Raw genomic sequence first — 21,108 nt, 5'->3', positions numbered from 1 at the left:
TAGCAGAAGCAACTAAGAGCTTTCTCCTCGGGCTGCGGAGTACATGGTTCACACTCAAGATGGTGTTTCAGAGCAATGTTTAGGGATTTTGAGGTGCCTTTTATTTTTATAGAAAAAATATTGCTACTTCATGACCATATTATACCAATAATCATGATTGCCATCAATATGAAAGCCCTTCACTGATGGTTCTTTTTAAGTTGTCAGTAGAAAAGTTGGGTAAACTATTGTGCTTTGTTTTGGGGTGTGTGTGCGTGCGTGTGTGTATGAAAACTGTGCCCACAGACTGCTTCAAAATTTTTCTTCAGGGGTAAGGCCTAGATAAAGAAGTCAAGGACAGTATACTTGCTTGCACAGGGAAGGCCTGGGTTCCTTTTCCAGTATCACACACATCAGTCCCAGATGTAGCAGCATACTCCAGAACTCCAGCAGGCTCAGTCAGGGTGACCCTGAGTTGGAAGCCTATCTGTGCTACAGAACAAGGCCTCATCTTAAAAATAGTCAGAGGCTAGGGAGATGAGTAGTGGTTAAAGTGCTTGCCATGCAGCCATGAAGGCAGAGTTTAGATCACCAGAGACCCGCATAAATGCATGGCAGCCTGGCCTGAGAGGACAGACGGGCTCTCTAGCTTTGTAGACAAGCTCTGGGTTTCAGTGAAAGACTCTACCTCAGTGTTTGGTCCTCCTCCCTCCCTCCCTCCCTCCCTCCCTCCCTCCCTCCCTCCCTCCCTCCCTCCCTTTCTTCCTTCTTTCCGCCTCAGGCCTCCGTATGTCACCTGCATACACATACACATGACGGCCATACATCAAGAGAGTGTGTATCGGAATTTTCCCAAGGTTACTGACTCTTCCACAATGACTTTAAATAACAGCAGCTATTGGGACATTTCTGTTTTGAGCATTTGGATTATTCAACACTGATACCAATATTTTTGTTTGAATTGTGCGTACATTTTAAATGTTCATGTGGGTGAAGGCTGCCGAGAAGCAAACACAGGCGGGTCCTATGCATGTTAGACATGTGTTGAGTGACTGCACACCCAGTGCTTTTCTAACCTTCAGTATGTGGGAAAAGTACAGAAGACAAGTCACTAAAATTAATAGAACTCTACTGTAGTAGAGCTTGTCAGTGTTACACTGATGGTCGATTAAATGTTCCGTAATCTAACAGACATTTAGATTGTAATTACAGTCATTGCCAACATTAATAGAAAGACGATCCCGTAGAACCCCTGCAAGAGACATAAACAACCTTTTAGGAGGAATCCTCTCTTTTCTCTAAATTGAAAACAGAAAGAAATGGTTGCTTCAATTTTAATTTGTTAACAATGATACACTTCAGTAAACTTTAAATCAAGATTCTTAAAAATAAATTACCAGTCTTTGCCTGAAATAACATAGCTCCCTGAGCAAGGGAAAAGAAGACCCTAAGACCTGTGGGGTATAGCTTTGTTAATGAGACTGCATTTCAGTAGTTGTCCAGCTTGGTTTGAAAGACATGGGGTGAAATAGGTCTCCTGTCCCTGGGGCTCCACGTCTGGAGTTTCGGGTGTGCACCACTCATTTTGTCTGTCTGTCTGCCTGTCTCTGTCGCAGATGGGGGCCTAGATGACAACTTGACAGTCAGTACTCTATCACGTGTAACCCAGTAATCAAAACTCCTCGGGCTTGGCCATAAGAACCTTTACCTACAGAGCCATCTTGCTAGCCCATCTGGATACTACCGTCCTGCATTTTCTCAGACACTCTCTTTAGGAATCTTTACCAAACCTAATATTATTAAAAGATACTTTGTGTTTGTTTGTTGTACGATTAGCAAAGTTAATTGGTAAGAATATCTATATATTTTTCCTCAGTAACAGATTAATATTAAGACTGTATTAACTTGAGGAGTGTGACAAACGCTTAAGTGTTAAGTTCAGGTTTATTTCCATTCAGGAGATTTGGGTGAAGGCACCTGTGCAGTTAACCTTTGCTTAGACTTGACTTCTCATCATCAATTACTATGGCAATACAGAAATATAAAAATGTGTTCCTATATGCCTAGATATTTGTCTGCTTTTTAAGATTTATGAGGGGGCTGGAGATATGGCTGAGAGGTTAAGAACACTGGCTGCTCTTCCAAAGGTCCTGAATTCACTTTCCAGGAACCACATGGTGGCTAGAACCGTCTGTAATGAGATCTGGTGCCCTCTTCTGGTGTGCAAGTGTACATGCAGGCAGAACACTGTATACATAATAAATAAATAAATCTTTAAAAACTATAAAGATTTGAGAAATTATATCCATCAAAATTGTAAAATAAATTATATTTTCTTGTGTGTGGGTGTAGCAGAGCTTGACACTGGTTATTTTCCTTAATTACTTTCCAGCTTGATTTTTGAAACAGGATTAACTGAATTTGAGATCATAGTTGGCAAAACTAGCTGGCCAGCAAGCTCCATGATCCTCTTCTCTGTGCCTTACTAGTGCTAGGATCACAGTCACGTGAACCCATGGGGTGGCTCGGCTGCCAAGTGTGTGTGGCACAGACATGGGGACCTGAGCCATCATCATCAGAATTAAAATGTCTGTTTGAAACAATAGGAGCACAAGCCACTGACTAGGAAATTTTGGGGAAAAAAATGATTCTTATTCAAGATATTTAACACTTATGCTAAGTGTTGGTTAAGGGTGTGAACAAAAGAATTCTAGTGCATTGCAGATGAGAGTATAAAATTGCTGCAGCCACTTTGGAAAATGGTTTCACTGCTTCTTAGAAAGTTAAGCATTCAATTTGTGTGTGACCCAGCAATTTTACTTCTAGATACTTATCCAAGAAAAATGCCTCCCCCCCACACACAAATTCCTACACAGGAATGTTTCTAACAGTCATATTTATAGGTAGATATTCCAAATTAGAAACAGAAATTCCCTTCATCTGGGACATGCTGAACTATGTCTAGAATGGAATGGATTATTAGTTCACCTGTCGGTATGGATCTCAGAAGTATTTGTTAAGGGAAAGAAAACAAACACAAAGGCCTGTGTAGTGTATAATTCCAGCTATCTGATATTTCAAAATAAAGCAGAACCAAGGAACAAAATACAATAGGGATGAGATGGGATTGCAGCAAAGGAACAGAGTTGTTGTGTCTATGGTAGTGGTTAGAAAACTAAATGTATTTTTCAAAATTTTCAGGATTCTAATGCTAAAAACTATGGCTTTTACTGTTATTTCAGTAAATCCAGTGAATTAGTGATTTGCTGTTATAGTTTAGTCAGTGATGCCCAAGAAGGTAAGTGCATTTTGATATCTATAAATTTATTTTTAACAATTAGAAAGCCTGAAAAGTGGAAAAAATTGGACAGTTTTAATTAGCTTATAGTCTATGCTGAAGAAAGAGAAAGGGGAGGGGATGGTGTAGTTTATGTTCAGAAGAAAGAGGCGATAGTTATCCATCCATGATTAACTTGCAGTATTTTGTTGTTCTGTTTTTTCTTTTATTAGATTATCTACGTCAAAGTTATGGGTTATCTATGGATTTTAATTCGCCAAATGATTATAATAAACTGGTGCTTTCACTGTTATCTGGACTCCCAAACGAAGTGGACTTCGCTATTAATGTGTGCACTCTCCTATCGAATGAAAGCAAGCATGTCATGCAGCTTGAAAAAGATCCCAAAATCATCACGTTATTACTTGCTAATGCTGGGGTGTTTGATGACAGTAAGTTTTAGTGAACTTTAGATACAGTTTTTTCATGGTTCCTAAGAAAAAAAATCTTTATCAATAGAACACATTTGCTGTCACAGCTTGTGAGAGAATTTATTGTAGCATTTTAGCAATTTGTAGATTTTTTTTCTTTTTTACTTTTAAAAGCCAGTTATTTGCAAATGAATTCATTTTAGTGTATTTTGATTTGTATCAATTTGCAAACTTTACGAACTATTGTATTTGGAATTATCTAGCTAAGAGTGTTGGGAATTTGCCATAGACTTATTTTATGTGAAAAAAATTAAAATAGTGTAAGCATACATAAAAATTAGCTTCTTCCTCTGCCTAAACTACTTTTGATTATATGAGGCTGGAACAATGACTATTATTACTGTTTTTGTTGTAAATTTGTTAGATTCCCATCTTATTTTCATGGTGTGTATGATATTTTATTTTGATTTTTCAAATAACTCAGCTCTTTGTATAGAATGGAATTTGAGGTGATAATCCCTCTTTTGAAACCTTAGAACAAAAGCTTTGTAAGGAACACTTGTTTTCACATCAGAATAATATTAGTAGAGTCTTGCTGACCTGCCACGGAATGGAATTGTGTGTAAATAATGACTTACAATGCATAGCGTGGAAGTACCTGGATCAGTTTTGATGTATGAAGACGCGGCATTCTCGTGTCCAGTGTATCTTCTCACTTTCCTTTGACATAGGGTACTTGCAGTGCCGTGGTCTAAAACATTGAGTTTAACAACACTGTCATCTCACTGGTTTATCCCGGGAGGAGGCAGGGGCAGGTGGCTCTTGTCTTAAGGCCAGCCATAAGGCCAGCCAGAGGTCCACAGTAACCCTCTGGCTGCAACAGATTAAAACGAGCTCCAACAACCCCATCGGTTTTAGAGATTGGGAGGTAGCTCACTGAGCACAGGACTGAGCCAAACCCAGGGCTGAGTTCGGATCCCAGAACCACCTGCAGCTGCAGTGTGATAGCACACACCTGCCACCCAGTCCTCTGACAAGATATGTGGCAGATACAGAGCAACCTGGAGGCGCATTCCACACCCGACTGTGAGGTTCTGTTTCAAAGTGGAAGGAGGAAGGCTACCCAAGGTTGGCCTCTGCCTTGCATAGCCCCAGTGTGGAGCACACACACTCAGAGCACAGTGTGGCCCCATCTGCGTGACTGTCTGCTCCAGAGTCTTCCTTACAGAGGTTTTATTTACCAGCACTGCTTACGTATTAATCATAAAGTTGTTTGCCAGCCTGGTGTGGGGATTTTCAGGGGTGGCAGCCTGGCACTCTGCAGCAGTGGCATCTGTTTAGCTCTCTGCTTTTTTCTTCCCTACAAAGGAAGCTTGTATACATACATTTTTTTTCTTTACCGTGTATATAACTTTTTAAAATTTAGGCTTGTTTTTAAAGATTTCTTTTTAGAGGTGTGTCTGTGTGTATGTGGTGTATGTGCACAAAGTTTCTGTTTTGTGTTGTTAGGGATGAAACGTAGGGCCTCATCTGTGCTGCACTGTAGCATATTTCTAGCTATAGTTGTGCATTTCTGATGTAGAGGCATAGCATATTTGACGCTCTATTAAAACATCGTTATTTATGACAGTCCACTAGTTTCTAGCACTGTCATTTATTATGAAACTCTTTTTAGCAAACACAATATATTGAGATGTAGTTTTATTATTTTTCAAAGCTATGTAATGTTACGAATGAAGGGTTCATTTTTGCATTTGTGCTATTTATTCTTCTAGCTTTAGGATCTCTCTCGACTGTCTTTGGAGAAGAATGGAGACAGAAGACTGATAGAGACTTTGTTAAGGTAACTCATAAGCTGAAATGCTGACGGCCCTGCAGCCAAGCCGACTTGTAGTCAGAGGGTGGCGGTTCTGTGCGTGTGGCACACCACTACCTTGGTCTTCGGCAGAACTGATCCCATGCCTATTTAGAGGGTGTCGGAATGGACAATCGCTCGAGGGCTGTAAAAAAAAAAAAAAACAGAAATGAGATTCCTGTGTTTCTTAGTTTATTTTAAGGAAATGACTATGTAATAATAGCAGAGTATATTTAAACTCCCAAGGATGAGTTTCAGGAAATTTTACTTTTAAGAGCATTCTGACACTGTAGAATGCAAAGAGAAATGACCCTCAACAAGATGGGACCGAGCGATGCGCAAGGGTGGCTTATGAGGACATCTGTGCATGTTCTTTTGAAAAGGGTGTAGTTGTGAATTTCAGGTCAGGAACCACAAAATGCCTGGTCAAATTGTTTACCAGTGTATATCCAGCTTAGTATTTTAGATTTCAAATAATAACTGAGAAGCTAGGTGTGGCCAGTGATGGCGGCTTACACCTTTAACCCAAGCACCCATGAAGCTAGGCAAGGGCAGGAGGAGCTCTTTGAGTTTGAGGCCAGCCTGGTCTATGCAGTGAGTTCCTGCCAGGGCAAGTTCCTGGCCAGCCTATACTCCCTGATAAAACATGGTTTGAAGGAAAAAAGAAAAACAAAACAAAACAAAACAAAAAACCTCACAAATAATAACATAGTCATTTTATTTACCTGAGTGTGTATGTCATGTCATTGAGTTATAGAATATGGACCTTAAACATTACATGATTACATTTTATTTTTAAACTAACACATGGAGTTGGAAAGTTTGGCTCAGTCAGTAAACTGCTTGTGAGAGCACTTGAGTTTAATCTCCAGAACCTATGTTAACGTGCCAGGTATAGTGGCGCTCTGTCGTAATCCCTGTGCTGAGGAGGCCAAGACGGCAGAATCTCTGGGGCTCTCGAGCTAGCTTATCTAGCCTAATCGGAGAGCTTTGGGCCATGAGAGGCTTCCCAAGGATGGCACCTGAGGTTGTGTGCTTCTCCACAAGATGCATGTGCACCTTCCCCCTGAAAAAATGCACACACACACACACATTAAAACTTCTGATGCATGCGTAGCTTTTTTAAAATTTTGGTTTTACTATATCTTCAGATGAAATTCTTAAGCTCTTTATATCTTAATCAGCATTCCTTCAGAATACCAAAATATACTGTATATGTTCATTATCACTAATTATGACATATTAGTTCCAGTAAGATTTTGATATTGGAATCCTACACAAATTCAGATTAAACAAGGCTTGGTCTAAGGAATGGGTAATAGTTAGCCAATATGGTTGTGTCTAGTGCTGTTTTACTTAAAGGGACATGAAAACAGGGTTTGTTTCTAAGTAGCTGAGTATATACTAAGCTGTAAAAGTTTTAAAACATATTCTGTAAGGTCCTATTATAACAAAAAAGCTGCTCTGACTCTTCCCTTATGACAACATTCAGTTTTTAGTTTTAAGTAACTAAAACTACTTATAAGATCCTTCTAATCAAAGGTATTTCATGAAATTTTATGTGGTTTACCCACCTGAGTTATATATATGATATATCTTGATATGCTAATAATTGCTGAGTTAAAATGGAAGAGAGCAATGTACTTTTGTAGCTCAACAGAAATGATGTTCTGGGTTTTGAATGAGCACTGGAAAAGCTAAGAAGTACAGCAAAAGGCAAAATTAAAGCCTTTTGTTTTAATTACAGCTACACGTAAATAAACGCTATCAATATAGTTACATTATTTTCTATACAAAAGTTCTGTCTTGGGGCTGGAGCCATGGCTTGGGGCTTAAGAGTACTGTCTGCTCTTCTAGAGGTCCCGAGTTTAATTCCCAGCAACCGCATGGTGGCTCACAACAATCCGTAATGAGATCTGGTGCCTTCTTCTGGCCTGCAGGTAGACATGCACTCAGAGCACTCATATGCATAAAATATTTTTTTAAAAATTCTGTCTTCATCAACCCACCCACCTGCTGCTCCCCCATGATGGTGAATGAGCCCAGGCCTCAGCTTGCTAGGTACATACTCTGTCAGAGTGTACATACTCTGTCAGTGTGATCTCACTGCTGTATAACTTGCTGTTTAATTACAAGCATCTCTTCTCTTTAGACATTAATGACTGCTTTTTGTAGTGGAAAGCCATCAGTAGTGGTCTTTCTTAAAACTCTACTTTATTTGGGGTGTTTAGGCCTCTACCTCCCTTCCACCAACCCCCCAAACTTAAGTAAGAGAGAGAAAAGGTTAGTGGGTAGAGGGCCCCAAGACCCCTTTACTTCTTCTGGCTGGGTAGGGTCAAGGGGTTCTTTTAGGGCTCTATACCAATCTCTGTCAACCACAGACACAGCTAGTGGTCTCCTCCATACTAATGTGCCCCGAGAAACATTTCAGGGCGCAGTGGCATGGAGGAGACTGCTAGCTGCATCTGTATTTTCTTTACCGTATTAACTTTTCCCAAGCTCCTGATTAAATTTTACCTCACAAGTAGAAAGTGCATAAAGACACAGCTCAATAAATGCTTGCTCGTGATTGGCATATTGTCATTTTTACCTAGAGAGTCGAACTTCTGAAGCCTGCTGTCCATGCCCCTTCTCCTTTGTTTCTTAACTATCCTTCCTTCCTTTATCAAAATTAAGCCTGTGAAGAAAACTTCATGTTGTTGCTCATATTGTGTTGCTGCTCGTATTAGAGCTTCGCCATTGCTTCATAGCCTTATGCCACCCAAATCTATAGAAATTTGTCTTTTCTACCTTAAATTAAAAAAAAAAAACAGTAATAAATGGGTTATTGCAAGTTTGTAAACAATTGATTCTGTCCTTAAGGACTTCGTGTGTTTTGGTACATGTGCACATGCGTTCCCATTGGGTGAGACACCTGCAGTGTAGATCTATATACGCTGTTTGACCTTTCATGTTTACTCACGTTTATGTGTACAGTTTGTACAGCATTGTGTGTAAGTTAGGAATCAATTCACTTTTTTTATTTTTGCTGTAGCTCCACTCACTTCACTGCAATTTCATCTTTTTCATGAACTTTATAATTGTATATGTATGGATCTACTTCTGTTCCCTTCTGTCCTGTTGGTTGGTCTGTTAAGAGGTTTGGTGTGTCACTGGATTTCTCAGCTGGAAAGTTGGTTTCATAGTTAAGAGCACTTGTTGCTCTGGATCTGGGCTTGATTCCTAGCACCCACATGAAGGCTCTCAATCATCCTAGCTCCAGTTCCAGGGTATCTGAAGCCCTCTTGACTTCCTTGGCTACTAGGCATACAACGTGGTACATATACATGTAAGCAGACAAACATTCATATATCTAAAAAGATATATAAGTGAATTGATTTGAAAATAGATATTTCTAATACTTTTCTAAAATACTCATTTGTCTTTCATTATTCAGGGCCAGTTGCTAAAGGTGTGTGCTCTAATTTCATGCTTGAGTGTAATTGGAAGCTTTGGAAAGCAGACTTTTCATCTGTTTTGTTGGTTCCTATTTTTATACGTATATCTCCTTTCCTTTCTGAATCTGTGTTCTTTCCATGTTATAAAAAAACACCCTGGAGCTTCGTGGTGGTGGCACACGCCTTTAATCCCAGCCCTCAGGAAGTAGAGGCAGCTGGATCTCTGTGAGTTGGAAGCCAGCCTGGTTTACAGAGAGAGTTCCAGGACAGCCAGGGCTACACAGAAAAACCCAGTCTCAAAATGTTCTCCCCACCCTTCCATTCCCCCCGCCCCCAAAAAATACCCTGAACTAGGCCTGTCAGTGGAGATAATATATTCAAATAATGATTCATTTTGTGTTTGTTTTACCAATATTCTAGTCATAGAGTTGTTGTTTTATTGATGATCTTTTGCTTTCTACCTTTCATTTTTGTCATTTTTATTATCTGTATAATCTCTTTGATGTTTTGCAACCATGTGACAAGATATAAGCTTCCTGGACTTCAGGAATCCTATAATAGAATTTTTGGAATCTTTTTTTGTTTGTTTGTTCTATCTTTTGAGACTGGGTTCTCTTCTGCAGCCCTGGCTGGCCTGGAGCGCACTCCATAGACAAGGCTCGAAACTCATAGAAATGAACCTGACTCTGCCTTCTGGATACTGGGTTTAAAGGCTTATATTTTCTGCTTTTAGTCATTTGAGCAGGTATTACATGCATTTTAAAAATATCCCTAAATAAATGTATACACTTTAGGCCTAGCTTATGTAATATACATACATCTGGTATTTTACGGTTCTGTTGCTGTGAAGAGACACCATGACGAAGGTAACTATTATGTGAGAAAACATTTAAGTGGGAGAGGGAGGGGCCCTTGCTTACAGTTTCAGGGGTTTAGTCCATTATCATCGTGTCAAGGAGCATGGTAGCATTCAGGCAGATGTTGGAACAGTAGTTGAGAAGGATATCCTAATCATCTGTAGGCAGAGAGAGAGAGAGAGAGAGAGAGAGAGAGAGAGAGAGAGAGAGATATGCTGGGCTTGGCATGGGCCTTTAAAACCTCTACATGTACCTCAAATGACATACTTTCTCCAATAAGGCTATACCTCACAGTCTTTCCAAATAGTGCCTCTCTCTGGTCACTAAGCATTCACATATATGAGCCCATGGTCCCTTTCTTGTTCAAAGCACCACACCTGGTAACCCTGTAAACTCGTGAGCCCAATGTTACTGATTGACTCACAGGCTTAGTCCCTGGTATTTTGTTTGAGTCATAAATTTTGTCATTCATGATTTATTTATTTCTTTACTTCAGTTATTTATGCTACCACATTACATTTGTAAGATATTTAAAAACAAGTACTGTTCTGAAATTACTGTTTTAGTGCCTGTGTAGAAATCAAGCCCATGGCAACTGAGAGCAAGCAGTGAACAACACAGGGCATGGTCTGTAAACCCCAAACTCAGAGATGCTGAGAATGTCAGACCTGCAAATTTCTCACCATGATAGAGCTATATTCCCAATTCTTGTTCATAACTAAACCAAGATCCCATGCCATATTCTTAGATAATTTTCTTAATTCAGGGAAGTTGATGCTGAAATTGTAAGTTAGCACAAAATACTCATTTATATGTAAGTCACAGTTGGAGTATAGTGTAATTAGTAATCATATTCAAACAAGATGACGCAAATATATTGGAGATTTGATGAATCCTGCTGTTGCTTTTCTTCTCATTAATTTCTATTGTTCATATGTCTTTCTGCTGTTTTCCTTGGCTTTAGTATATTGTACCTTTATAATAAGCTAAGGCTTAATGGTTGGTTTTCTAATGTATACAGTATAATACATTTATGACAGTGAAATGCCAAGTACATTTTTACCTTCATGACATGTATTTGTGATGTCTTGTTTTTGTTACAGTTCAGTTTAAAATTCTTCCTCATTTCTTTTCTGATGCTCTGATTTAGAAGGTGATTTTCCTGGTTCACAGAAACCAAGTAACTTTGATACTTATTCTTAAGTTTACCAGATTCCAGATTTGTAGCTTGTGTTGGTTTTGTTATGGTCACCTGAATATAGTGTTGTTTGTTTGTTGTAGCAGGCCCTTACTCTGTATCCCAGACTAACATCAAAATCAAACTCCTGCCTCAGTGCAATGCTGGAATCACTTTGTTAATGATAGGATTACAGGCATGAAACATCATGCCCAGCTCTACATGCTGTCAATTGTCTAATTTTTTACTTGTAATTTGAAGTTATATACTATCTATTATCTCATTGTGTATACTAGAGAAATTTGCATATTGGCTCATTTAGTAAATTGTTTTACCACTCCTTGGATAATGCAGGGTCCTAGAACAATTCCATCTCAGTGTACAATTGTTATTCACACACTATATATAAGTTAACTTGCTCTTTTTTTAGATTATCAGTTTGTCTTTCTATTACCTAATATTTTTGTATCCTATACATTTCATTCTACAAACTGCTGTAGTCGTATGTCCATTTTTTAAAAATATTCACTCTTCATTATTATTTAATTCAAGATAGTTTCTGTTTGCATTGTCTTCCTCTGTGGCCTGGTAAGGCTGTTTGCCTCCCTTCCCCCCTCAATCCCCCCTAACCCCTCCCACCCCCCCCACCCCCCGCTCAGGAGGCGGGATCAAAGGGCCAGCCATTGAGTTCATGTCAGAGACAGTCCCTGTTCCCCTTACTAGGGAACCCACTTGGAGACTGAACTGCAATGGGCTACATCTGTGCAGGGGTTCTAGGTTATCACCATGCATGGCCCTTGGTTGGAGTATCAGTCTCAGAAAAGATCCCTGTGCCCATATTTTTGGTTCTGTTGCTCTCCTTGTGGAGCTGCTGTTTCCAGGTCTTTCTATCTCCCACTTCTTTCATAAGATTCCCTGCACTCTGCCCAAAGTTTGGCTATCAGTCTCAGCATCTGCTTTAATACCCTGCTGGATAGAGTCTTTCAGAGGCCCTCTGTGGTAGGCTCCAGTCCTGTTCCCTGTTTTCTCCTTCTTCTGAGGTCTATCCAGTTTGCCTTTCTGAATGCGGATTGATCATCTTACCCAGGGTCCTACAGAACAAAATGACAGGCTATAGACTGGGAAAGGATGCTCATCAACCCTATATCTGATAGAGGGCTTATATCCAGAGTATATAAAGATCTCAAGAAGTTAAACAGCAAAAATGGGGTACAGAGCTAAACAGAGAATTCTCAATAGAGGAATATTGAATGGCAGAGAAACACTTAAGGAAATGCTCAACGTCCTTAGTTATCAGGGAGATACAAATCAAAATAACCCTGAGATTTCACCTCACACCCATCAGAATGGCTAAGATCAAAAACTCAAGTGAGAACACATGCTGGAGAGAATGTAGAGAAAGACGAACCCTCCCCCACTGCTGGTGGGAATGTAAACTTGTACAACCACTTTGGAAATCAATCTGGTGCTTTTTCAGACAGTTAGGAATAGCGCTTCCTCAAGATCCAGCCATACTACTCCTAGGCATATATCCAAAGATGCTCAAGTACACAACAAGGACATTTTCCCAACCATGTTCATAGCAGCTTTATTCGTAAACGCCAGAATCTGGAAACAACCCAGATGTCCCTCAGTTGAGGAATGGATACAGAAATTGTGGTACATTTACACAATGGACTACTCCAATTAAAAATAAGGACATCATGAAATTCACAGGCAAATGGTGGGAACTAGAAAAGATCATCCTGAGTGAGGTATCCCAGAAGCAGAAAGACACACAGGGTATCTACTCACTTATAAGTGGATATTAGATATATAATAGAGAATAATCATATTAAAATCTGGACACCTAAAGAAGCTAAGCAACAACTTTTTTATGAATGATGTATTTGATTGTGCCTCCAGGATTAAGACATTTGTTTGTGTGTATATACACATGAAAAAAGTAGACTTTGGGGGTCTTGTCTGTACTTTCATTGTTCACATTTTTCTTGAGAAGTCAGTTGACTTTGTTAGTGTTCTTCTCTGTGTAACTTCTCCAGCTGCCTTTGAGGTTTGGTTTGGTTTGATTTGGTTTGGTTTGGTTGGTTTTTCAAGACAGGGTTTCTCTGTAGTCTTGGCTGCCCTGGACTCACTTTATAGACCATGCTGGCCTTGAACTCACAGAGATCTGCGCCTGCCTCTGTCTCCCGAGTGCTGGGATCACAGGCGTGCGCCACCACTGCCCAGCTGAGTTGTTTCCTTTCTTATTGATGACCTAATTTATGATCTGCCTTGTATTTTCCCTTACATGCTTTCCCTATTGCTCACTTAGTTTTGTGAATCTGTGGTCTGATGTTTTATGTGAAATTTGGAAAGGGTTTGACAGTTATTTTCATTTATCAAAATATATTCATTTCCTTCAAATTTATTTGAATTACATTTATGCATTTATTAATTATATTTTATATATCACTAATGTTCTGTTCTTGTTTTTAAATCTTTTCCTGTGTACATTCATTATGAATGTTATTTTTGTAAAGCTTCTATCTCTCAAGATGGGACAATCTCGTTTTGTTTTCATTTCTAGTTAGATTTTTAAGCTTAACTTTTAAAATTGAGATTTGTTTTTATGCCTATGGATTTTGTATGTATGCAGTGCCTATGTAGGCCAAGAGAGGGAGCCTGATTCAGAGTCACTATGGTTGTGAGCCACTGTCTTCAGTTCCTGGAAACTGCACCTGGGTGTTTTGGAGGAGCAGCTAGTGCTCTTAACCACTGAGCCATCTCTCTAGCTCTAGTTTTCAAGTTCTCATTTGGTTGTATTTTTATTATCCATTTTTCCCCTTTCATATTCATTTTTTTTTAAATCCTTGAACATATTTGTTATTAAAACAAATTAAAGCCGGGCATGGTGGCCCGTGCCTTTACCCCCAACATTTGGGGAGGCAGAGGCATCTTGTGATTTTGACAGCAGCCTGGTCTACAACGCGAGTCCAGGACAGCCAAGACTATACAGAGAAACCCTGTCTTGAAAAACTAAATAATTAAAAAAAAATTATTAAGTCCTTGTTTGTTCCTTGATCATATGTAAAGAACTAGTCTTCCTTAAACTGTGTTTTGTTTGTTTGGTGGGGTTTTGTTGCCTTTTTTTTTTTTTTTTTTTTTTGTCTTGGTGAGACAGGTTTCCTATATTCTTGTGTCTAGTAAAATTTTTTTATCAGGTACAGATACTGTGTGTATTTCATTATAAGGTCTATATTTTGTTGTCTCTTAAAGAATTTTAAACTTTTTTCTGGCAGGTTCTTAGCTCTTAGTTGGTTTGTCTCTGTAATTGCATGTTTTTAAGCTTTGTTACAGCACAGCTTTGCTTGCTTGTTTGTTTTTTTAAGTGGCTTTATATCACTACAGCAACATGTGTATGTCAGGACAGACCCTGGTAATGATGACCTTATAGAGAGGACCGTGATTTTAGTTACAGCTTTAGACATCCCAGTGCCATCTCAGTGGCCTTGGGACTGTAGCAATGTCAGCACAAGACCATGGTGGAGCAAATTCATTCTCTCACGGCCAGGAAATGAGGCGGAACACAGTGGAGCCAGGCAGGCTCCCATAGTTCCCTTTAGGAGCGTATCCACAAGGATTTAGGAACCTTCTGCTAGACTCCATCCTGCAAAGCTCTGCAGCCTCCCAGTCCCACCCTCTGTAGCCACCAAGTCTTGACCACGTGGAGATTAGGGGCCGCTGAAGACTCTTACTGTAATAAAGGCCTGATATCCATAGGAATTCTATTGTGCTTGCTGGCATCATGTATTTTCTCTGTTCTCTAAACTTCCTATTGTAGCTCTTTCGTGTTTGTTGTCTCCTCCCTTTTCCTATTTTGTGGAATTTAACCATACACATGTAGAACTTTGTACTTAGTGTTAGACTCAGGCAGGCACCCCTCTCTGGATTTGTGGAATTCCTTTTTCTTATGGCTCCTTTCTTAATAGTGATTTGTTTCAAATGCTGTCTGCCTTGGTTTGAGGTAAACCCTAAACAATACGTTCATCTTAGCAATCACTATGATCTCTTAACTTTCTATTTTGTATGCATTGGCCCAGAAATAAAATACAGTGGGCCCCCATATTTGTATCCTTTATTTGAGTAGTCATAGTCTTGTCCAGTTGTGAAAAATAATTTCTGTGCATGTTGACTCAGGCCAGAGGTTGGTACTCTAGTACCATTTGCTCCATTACTGGTCAGGCCATGAGTCCTATCAGATCATTTTCCCTAAAACTTATTATTCCAATAGTTCCTTTTCTATTGCCTGTGTCTTCTGGGTTCCACAAACTCTGCTGTCATTTTAAGGTTTTCTGTCAATGTGTTTATGGTTTCTCTCTGACTTTCTTTTCGAGGAGTTTTATTGTAATGTTCCTGTACTTTTATTTAGTTTTATTATTCTTGGGTTTTGTTTTTTAATCTGCAGGTTAGGACTTAGTTTATTTACAGAACCTTCCTCCCTTATCAGGGAGGCTACTTCTTTCTCACTTGCCTCCCACTGAGGTGCTCGCTGTTTTCTTCTTTCTTTCTCTCTTTCTTTCTCTTTCTTTCTCTCTCTCTCTCTCTCCCTCCCTCCCTCCCTCCCTCCCTCCCTCCCTTCCTCCCTCCTTCCTTCCTTCCTTCCTTCCTTCCTTCCTTCCTTTCTTTCTTTTTTTTTCTTCTGAGACAGGGTTCTCTGTGTAGTCCTGGCTGTGCTGGACTTGCCTTGTAGACCAGGCTGACCTCAAATCCATTGAGATCTGCCTGACTCTGCCTCCTGAATGCTGGGATTAAAGGTGTGCACCCCCATGCCAGGCGAGGTGCTGTTTCGTAGGGGCCTTGTTTCTGGTCATCTTTTTGTTTCTTTTTATATTTCAAACTTAATATTTCCCCCTTTGACTATTGTTAGTTATTAAATCCCTTTACTTTTTAAGGTCAGGTGTAGGTGTTTTAATTCTAGAATTTGTTTCTGTTTCTTTGCCGAAACGTTCAGTCTTTTATCTTCTTGGACCTGTATCCTTGTTCATTTTGATTTCCACATCTGGTATCTATTATTTACTATACCTGTGTCTCTCTTTTTTTTTTTTTTTCTTTCTCATTGGCTGTTGAACATTTTGTTTTTTAATAACTTAGTTCTTTTCCATTGTTGACAAATATCTTAAGACTTTTTGTGTGTGCAGTAGATCCTCAGTGGCCTGGTGCAGCCTGGGAACCTTTGTTTTTACTAAAAGCCCCAAACGCAAAAGAACTTTGTCCCTAGAATCCAGTTATATTGATGTGTACATGTCATTAGAGTGGGACCATGAACCACTTCCACTGTTATACTTAAGTTCCCGGTCACAAGCATTGACAAACTAGAGATTTGTAAGATACAGCAGTCTAAAGGAGTTAGTTCTTACCCTGAAAAAAGGCTTTCTTAAAGAGTCATATCTTTCTCCTTACAGTTCAAAAACATTTTGGAAATACTGGAAAGCAACTTCAACATCTGCCCTACCAATGTACTCTGTGTGTCTGTCAGAAATGCCTAGAAAGAAGGATACCGTGATTATATACAAATCATAGAAGAAATTAGTGCCTCCCATAGTTTTCATGAAAAATTGATTAGTATAAGTCATAGTTTCCATAGTTTTCATAGTTGTAAGACAATCTAAAAATATATGTGAGTCCTTTGGGTAAGAAATCACAGGTGCTTCGAATCTCACTGTGGTTTGTTATGTAATACCTACAGGTGAAACCCACTAAAGAAGTACTTGATTCCAAAAAAATAAAAGAAGTACTTGACTCCACTTAACTTAGTGAATATAAAAATGTCACTTTTCTCCCTATCTGAATCCCTACAATACCTTACAAGGCTCTGTATGCCCAGAGTAAGAACCGTTGGTCTATAAAAATTTTATGTTAAGCTATGTGAGAAGCAAGTGATTATATCAGAGCTTTAAATCGGTAGTTGTAAAAATATCTGCAGGAACTGAGATAAACAGTAAGAAATATTACAGCTTTATATAATGTGTGATTATCAAAGTAATATCATATTTGTTTTAAATCATCAGCACTTAAGTTATGTCTCATTACAGTTTTGGAAAGACATTGTTGATGACAATGAAGTGCGTGACCTCATTTCTGACAGAAACAAGGCTCATGGTAAGTCAGCACAACCGCTTATTACATGCTGCTAGAGGAGCGATGACAGTGAAGTCGCAACGTAAGGGAAATTTGTGTTTTCTGTTGTAGAAGATACATCAGGAGAATGGATTTGGGAATCTTTATTTCATCCACCTCGAAAGCTGGGCATTAATGACATTGAAGGACAGCGAGTTCTTCAGATTGCAGTGATTTTACGAAACCTTTCCTTTGAGGAGAGCAATGTTAAGCTCTTGGCAGCTAATCGCACCTGTCTTCGTTTCCTATTACTCTCTGCACATAGTCATTTTATTTCGTTAAGGCAATTAGGCCTTGACACGTTAGGAAATATTGCAGCTGAGGTAAGCATGTGGCAGTTCCCTAATATGACTTTTATTTTTATCCACATTTCCCTTAAAATTTTTAAATATTGCACTCTGTATCTGCCTGTATGTACAAGATTTAAAATGACTATATATATTTGTAACTTAAAGGTGCTTGTAAAAGCATATCATGGGGAAAAAAACAACCAACATGATACTTCAACTTTAGTGATAACTGTCCCCAAGAATACAGCATTGTCTTGTTTGTTTTTGTTAAAGTTGAGCTGCATAGTTTGGGGAGAAGCATTGCTCAATGACAGTGTTTTTTCTTTCTTCCAGCTTTTATTGGACCCTGTTGATTTCAAAACTACTCACTTGATGTTTCATACTGTTACAAAATGCCTAATGTCAAGGGATAGATTTTTAAAGATGAGGGGTGAGAACTCAAATTTTTCATTATATCTTGTAAGCAAACTTTATCATTTATGTCAAGAAATAAAAACATATGCCTTTTCAGGTATGGAAATTTTGGGAAATCTTTGTAAAGCAGAGGATAATGGTGTTTTGATTTGTGAATATGTGGATCAAGATTCGTACAGAGAAATAATCTGTCACCTCACTTTGCCTGATGTGCTGCTCGTCACCTCCACACTGGAGGTGCTATACATGCTCACTGAGATGGGAGACATTGCCTGCACAAAAATTGCAAAAGTAGAAAAGAGCATAGGTAAGACAGAATCAACACTTTTTACTTCAATTTCAACTTATTTTTTGAGACAGGGTCTTGAGTAGCCCAGGCTGTCCTCAAATTTGCTGTATAGCCAATGATAGTCTTCCCTCCCACATCTCCTGAGTGCTGGGATTATTGGTGGGAGCCACCACCCATTTGGTACAGTGCTGGGGACCCGGGGCTTTGTGCACACTAGACAAGCCCACTCCACCATCTGGGCTGTGGCTTCGGCCCAACTGTTTTCTTTATGTGGGAAAAGTAACCCTGGACTGTATGCAGTGTTGGAGAGTTAGTACTTCCTCAGACACGCAACTCTGCGTTACCCTTTTACATGAGGAGCCTCTGCGGTGTAACCAACATCATTCTGTAGCTGTCAACAGTCCATGTTCCTCTTGATATTTCTTGTTATAGTCCACATCTAAGCTAGCAGCACTACTGTGCCTGACTCTTTCAGGTGTCCCTTCTCAAGTGATTGGCGTGGAGTTTCAAGTGACTGGAGCTGAGTGGCATGCTTCCCTCCAGCTCTGCACAGTATCCCTGTGGCTGTCCTAAAAGTCATCAGCCCACCCCTGCAGTCTTGCTAGTTTAGGTATACTCACTGAAGTATGGCATGTTAGTGTTTGTTCAGGAGCTGAAGTGATGCCTTTCTTATGGATAAACACTACAGATAAAGGTAATAAAGATTTAGTTTGAAGCTTTTGTTATTGGGAAATTAAAAGGTCACTTTCCATGTCAGTGGTCCCCAAATCTGAATACATATAAGAATTACTTGAGAAACATTTAAAATAGAGACATTAGAGATAGTAAATCACCTTAGAGATTGGGCTGCTTTTCTTGTAATAGTTCCCAGGTAGTTCTGATGTACCTTGATTCACAGGCTGGAGTTCTTTACAATTCTATTAACTAACCCTCTTCTTTGATTTTTAGATATGCTGGTGTGTCTGGTTTCCATGGACATTCAGATGTTCGGCCCTGATGCGCTAGCCGCAGTAAAACTTGTCGAACACCCAAGCTCCAGTCATCAAGTTTTATCTGAAATGAGGCCACAAGCTATAGAGCAGGTCCAAACCCAGACCCACGTAGCGTCTGGCCCAGGTAGTGTTTTCATATGCTCTTTCTCAATATACTTATGGATGTGGAAGACTTAATACGAAGGGTAAATTCAAATGTGCAGGACAAAGAAGTTGGCCAAAGAAGACTTCATTACTCTTGGTTATATAGCTAACCTATATTGTAGATACAGTAAGATTAAGGTGAGCACAGAGGGAGGACTAGATAAAACAGGAATCAAGTTCAGAACAATTAAGGAGATCCCAGGATGTACAAGCAATCAGCACTTACTGTTTATGATTTTAGTCATGGGATCTGTAGATGCCTGAGTGGGTTAATCATGCCTTGCCTTCTAGTTCTCTCAAGTGGTCAGGGTATGGATTTCGTGTCCTTCATGTTCTGTGTGGGGGTGCGACTCGGTGTCTGTGTGCGAGTGTTTTGCATGTACTTGTGTCTGTGTACTGTGTGCCTGCAGTGCCTGCACAAGTGGGAAGAGGGTTGGGTCCTCTTCTGTTGGAGTTGTTGATGACTATAAGCCATGTGGTTGCTTGGAATTGAACCTGAGTCCTCTAGAGGAGCAACTCCTGCTGAGCCATCTCTCTAGTTTCCCTTCCTCCATTATTCTTAACTGTCAGCTCTAAGACCATGGGATCAGACAGAGCTCAGGGAGATGTCTGTGCAGTGTATGCACACATGCACACACACAGAGCATAAGTGCCTGTTTGTGGACCTTCTTCTTCGCATCCCATGGTTCAGTTCTGTTTAATTTTAATATATTTAATTATAGCTTAGTCAGCTTCTTGCTTTTTGTTTTGTTTTATTTTTCCAGTTCAGTGTTCATTTGTCCTAACAAAGCAATCCATCTTTCACTTTCCTTGCCATCTGTTGCCTCCAAGATAACTTCTCCTTTCTTCTATTCTTTGAGTGTAGGTGGTCATTTTTATGGTTGGTTAATATGGAGGCTGTGTAGAATGGCCTTCCTCTACTTCTTATTTCTTTGCTTGTAAACTTATTCATACACCTGCTCTTTGTCAGGAAGAGCTGCTAACTTCTGAGTCTGCTCTAGAGAGCAGCCTTTTCCACTCTTGTTCTGGAACCCTCAGTTTCTTGTTCTTGTTTTCTCCTTTTCTATACAAATGAAGTCTCTCTTGCAGAATAATCATCTTAGGAAAAAAGTAATCTTGAAACTTTTTGCTCCTTTCTTGGGTCAGTGTTAAAGCACATCCAGTAGCATGCACAGCCCCAAGCTCAGTCCTATCACCTCTACCGGAAAGACAGTCTTTAACAAAGTCTGACGCTGTAAAGCCTTCTTTTACTTTGCCCTTGCTCAGCAGCCGTATAAAACATAATCCTAATATCATGCATTCATGCTTGAAGTTGCTGCCTCATCTTCTTATCAGTCCTTGTCAGTCATAAAATAAAGGTTCAAGGTTTGTTTCTTTATGAAGCTCTGCTTAAACGTTTGTTCTATAATTACAAGTTTTAGTAATAAGGAGTACATCAGACAAGTATTTTCTAAATAAACATTAAAAGCCAAGTGCTTGGAAGTATTTTCAGTGTCCAGAAGCTGTTAATGTATATGTGTGAATGCGTGCTATTTATTGCTAGAATGGATAAAGAGCATCAATCCTGTTTTAGCCCCCCCACCTTTTTTTAACTGACAACAATTTTCTGTGTGTCTACAATGTATTCTGATTATTTCCTCTCTCCCCCTCATTTCTTTGTCTTCCATCCCTTCATCCCTCTCATCGCCAGCAGTCCCTTTTCCCATTCAAGCCTTGGTTTTGTTTTGTGATGTAGATTAGCCAGGGCCACCTTCACTGCAGATCCTAGGTGACAATCTAGGTCATGTCAGTAAGTGGACAAGAGGAA

General features: G+C 39.5%; 1 protein-coding gene across 1 annotated transcript in view; it reads left to right on the top strand.

Annotated features, from left to right (window-relative positions):
- Arid2 (AT-rich interaction domain 2) overlaps positions 1 to 21,108 on the top strand; it is a 125,451-nt gene that overhangs the window by 62,921 nt on the left and 41,422 nt on the right. The window contains exons 5-11 of the mRNA XM_021632837.2: positions 3,490 to 3,708; positions 5,463 to 5,530; positions 17,088 to 17,154; positions 17,245 to 17,495; positions 17,796 to 17,892; positions 17,974 to 18,183; positions 19,114 to 19,281. Of these exons, the coding sequence (XP_021488512.1) occupies positions 3,490 to 3,708; positions 5,463 to 5,530; positions 17,088 to 17,154; positions 17,245 to 17,495; positions 17,796 to 17,892; positions 17,974 to 18,183; positions 19,114 to 19,281 (1,080 nt within the window). The remainder of the gene's footprint in view (positions 1 to 3,489; positions 3,709 to 5,462; positions 5,531 to 17,087; positions 17,155 to 17,244; positions 17,496 to 17,795; positions 17,893 to 17,973; positions 18,184 to 19,113; positions 19,282 to 21,108) is intronic.

The sequence above is a fragment of the Meriones unguiculatus genome, chromosome 8 (genome assembly GCF_030254825.1).
Source record: "Meriones unguiculatus strain TT.TT164.6M chromosome 8, Bangor_MerUng_6.1, whole genome shotgun sequence".
Lineage (NCBI taxonomy): Eukaryota > Metazoa > Chordata > Mammalia > Rodentia > Muridae > Meriones > Meriones unguiculatus.
Note: the sequence above shows the minus strand (reverse complement) of the source record. Positions and strands in the feature narration are given on the sequence as shown.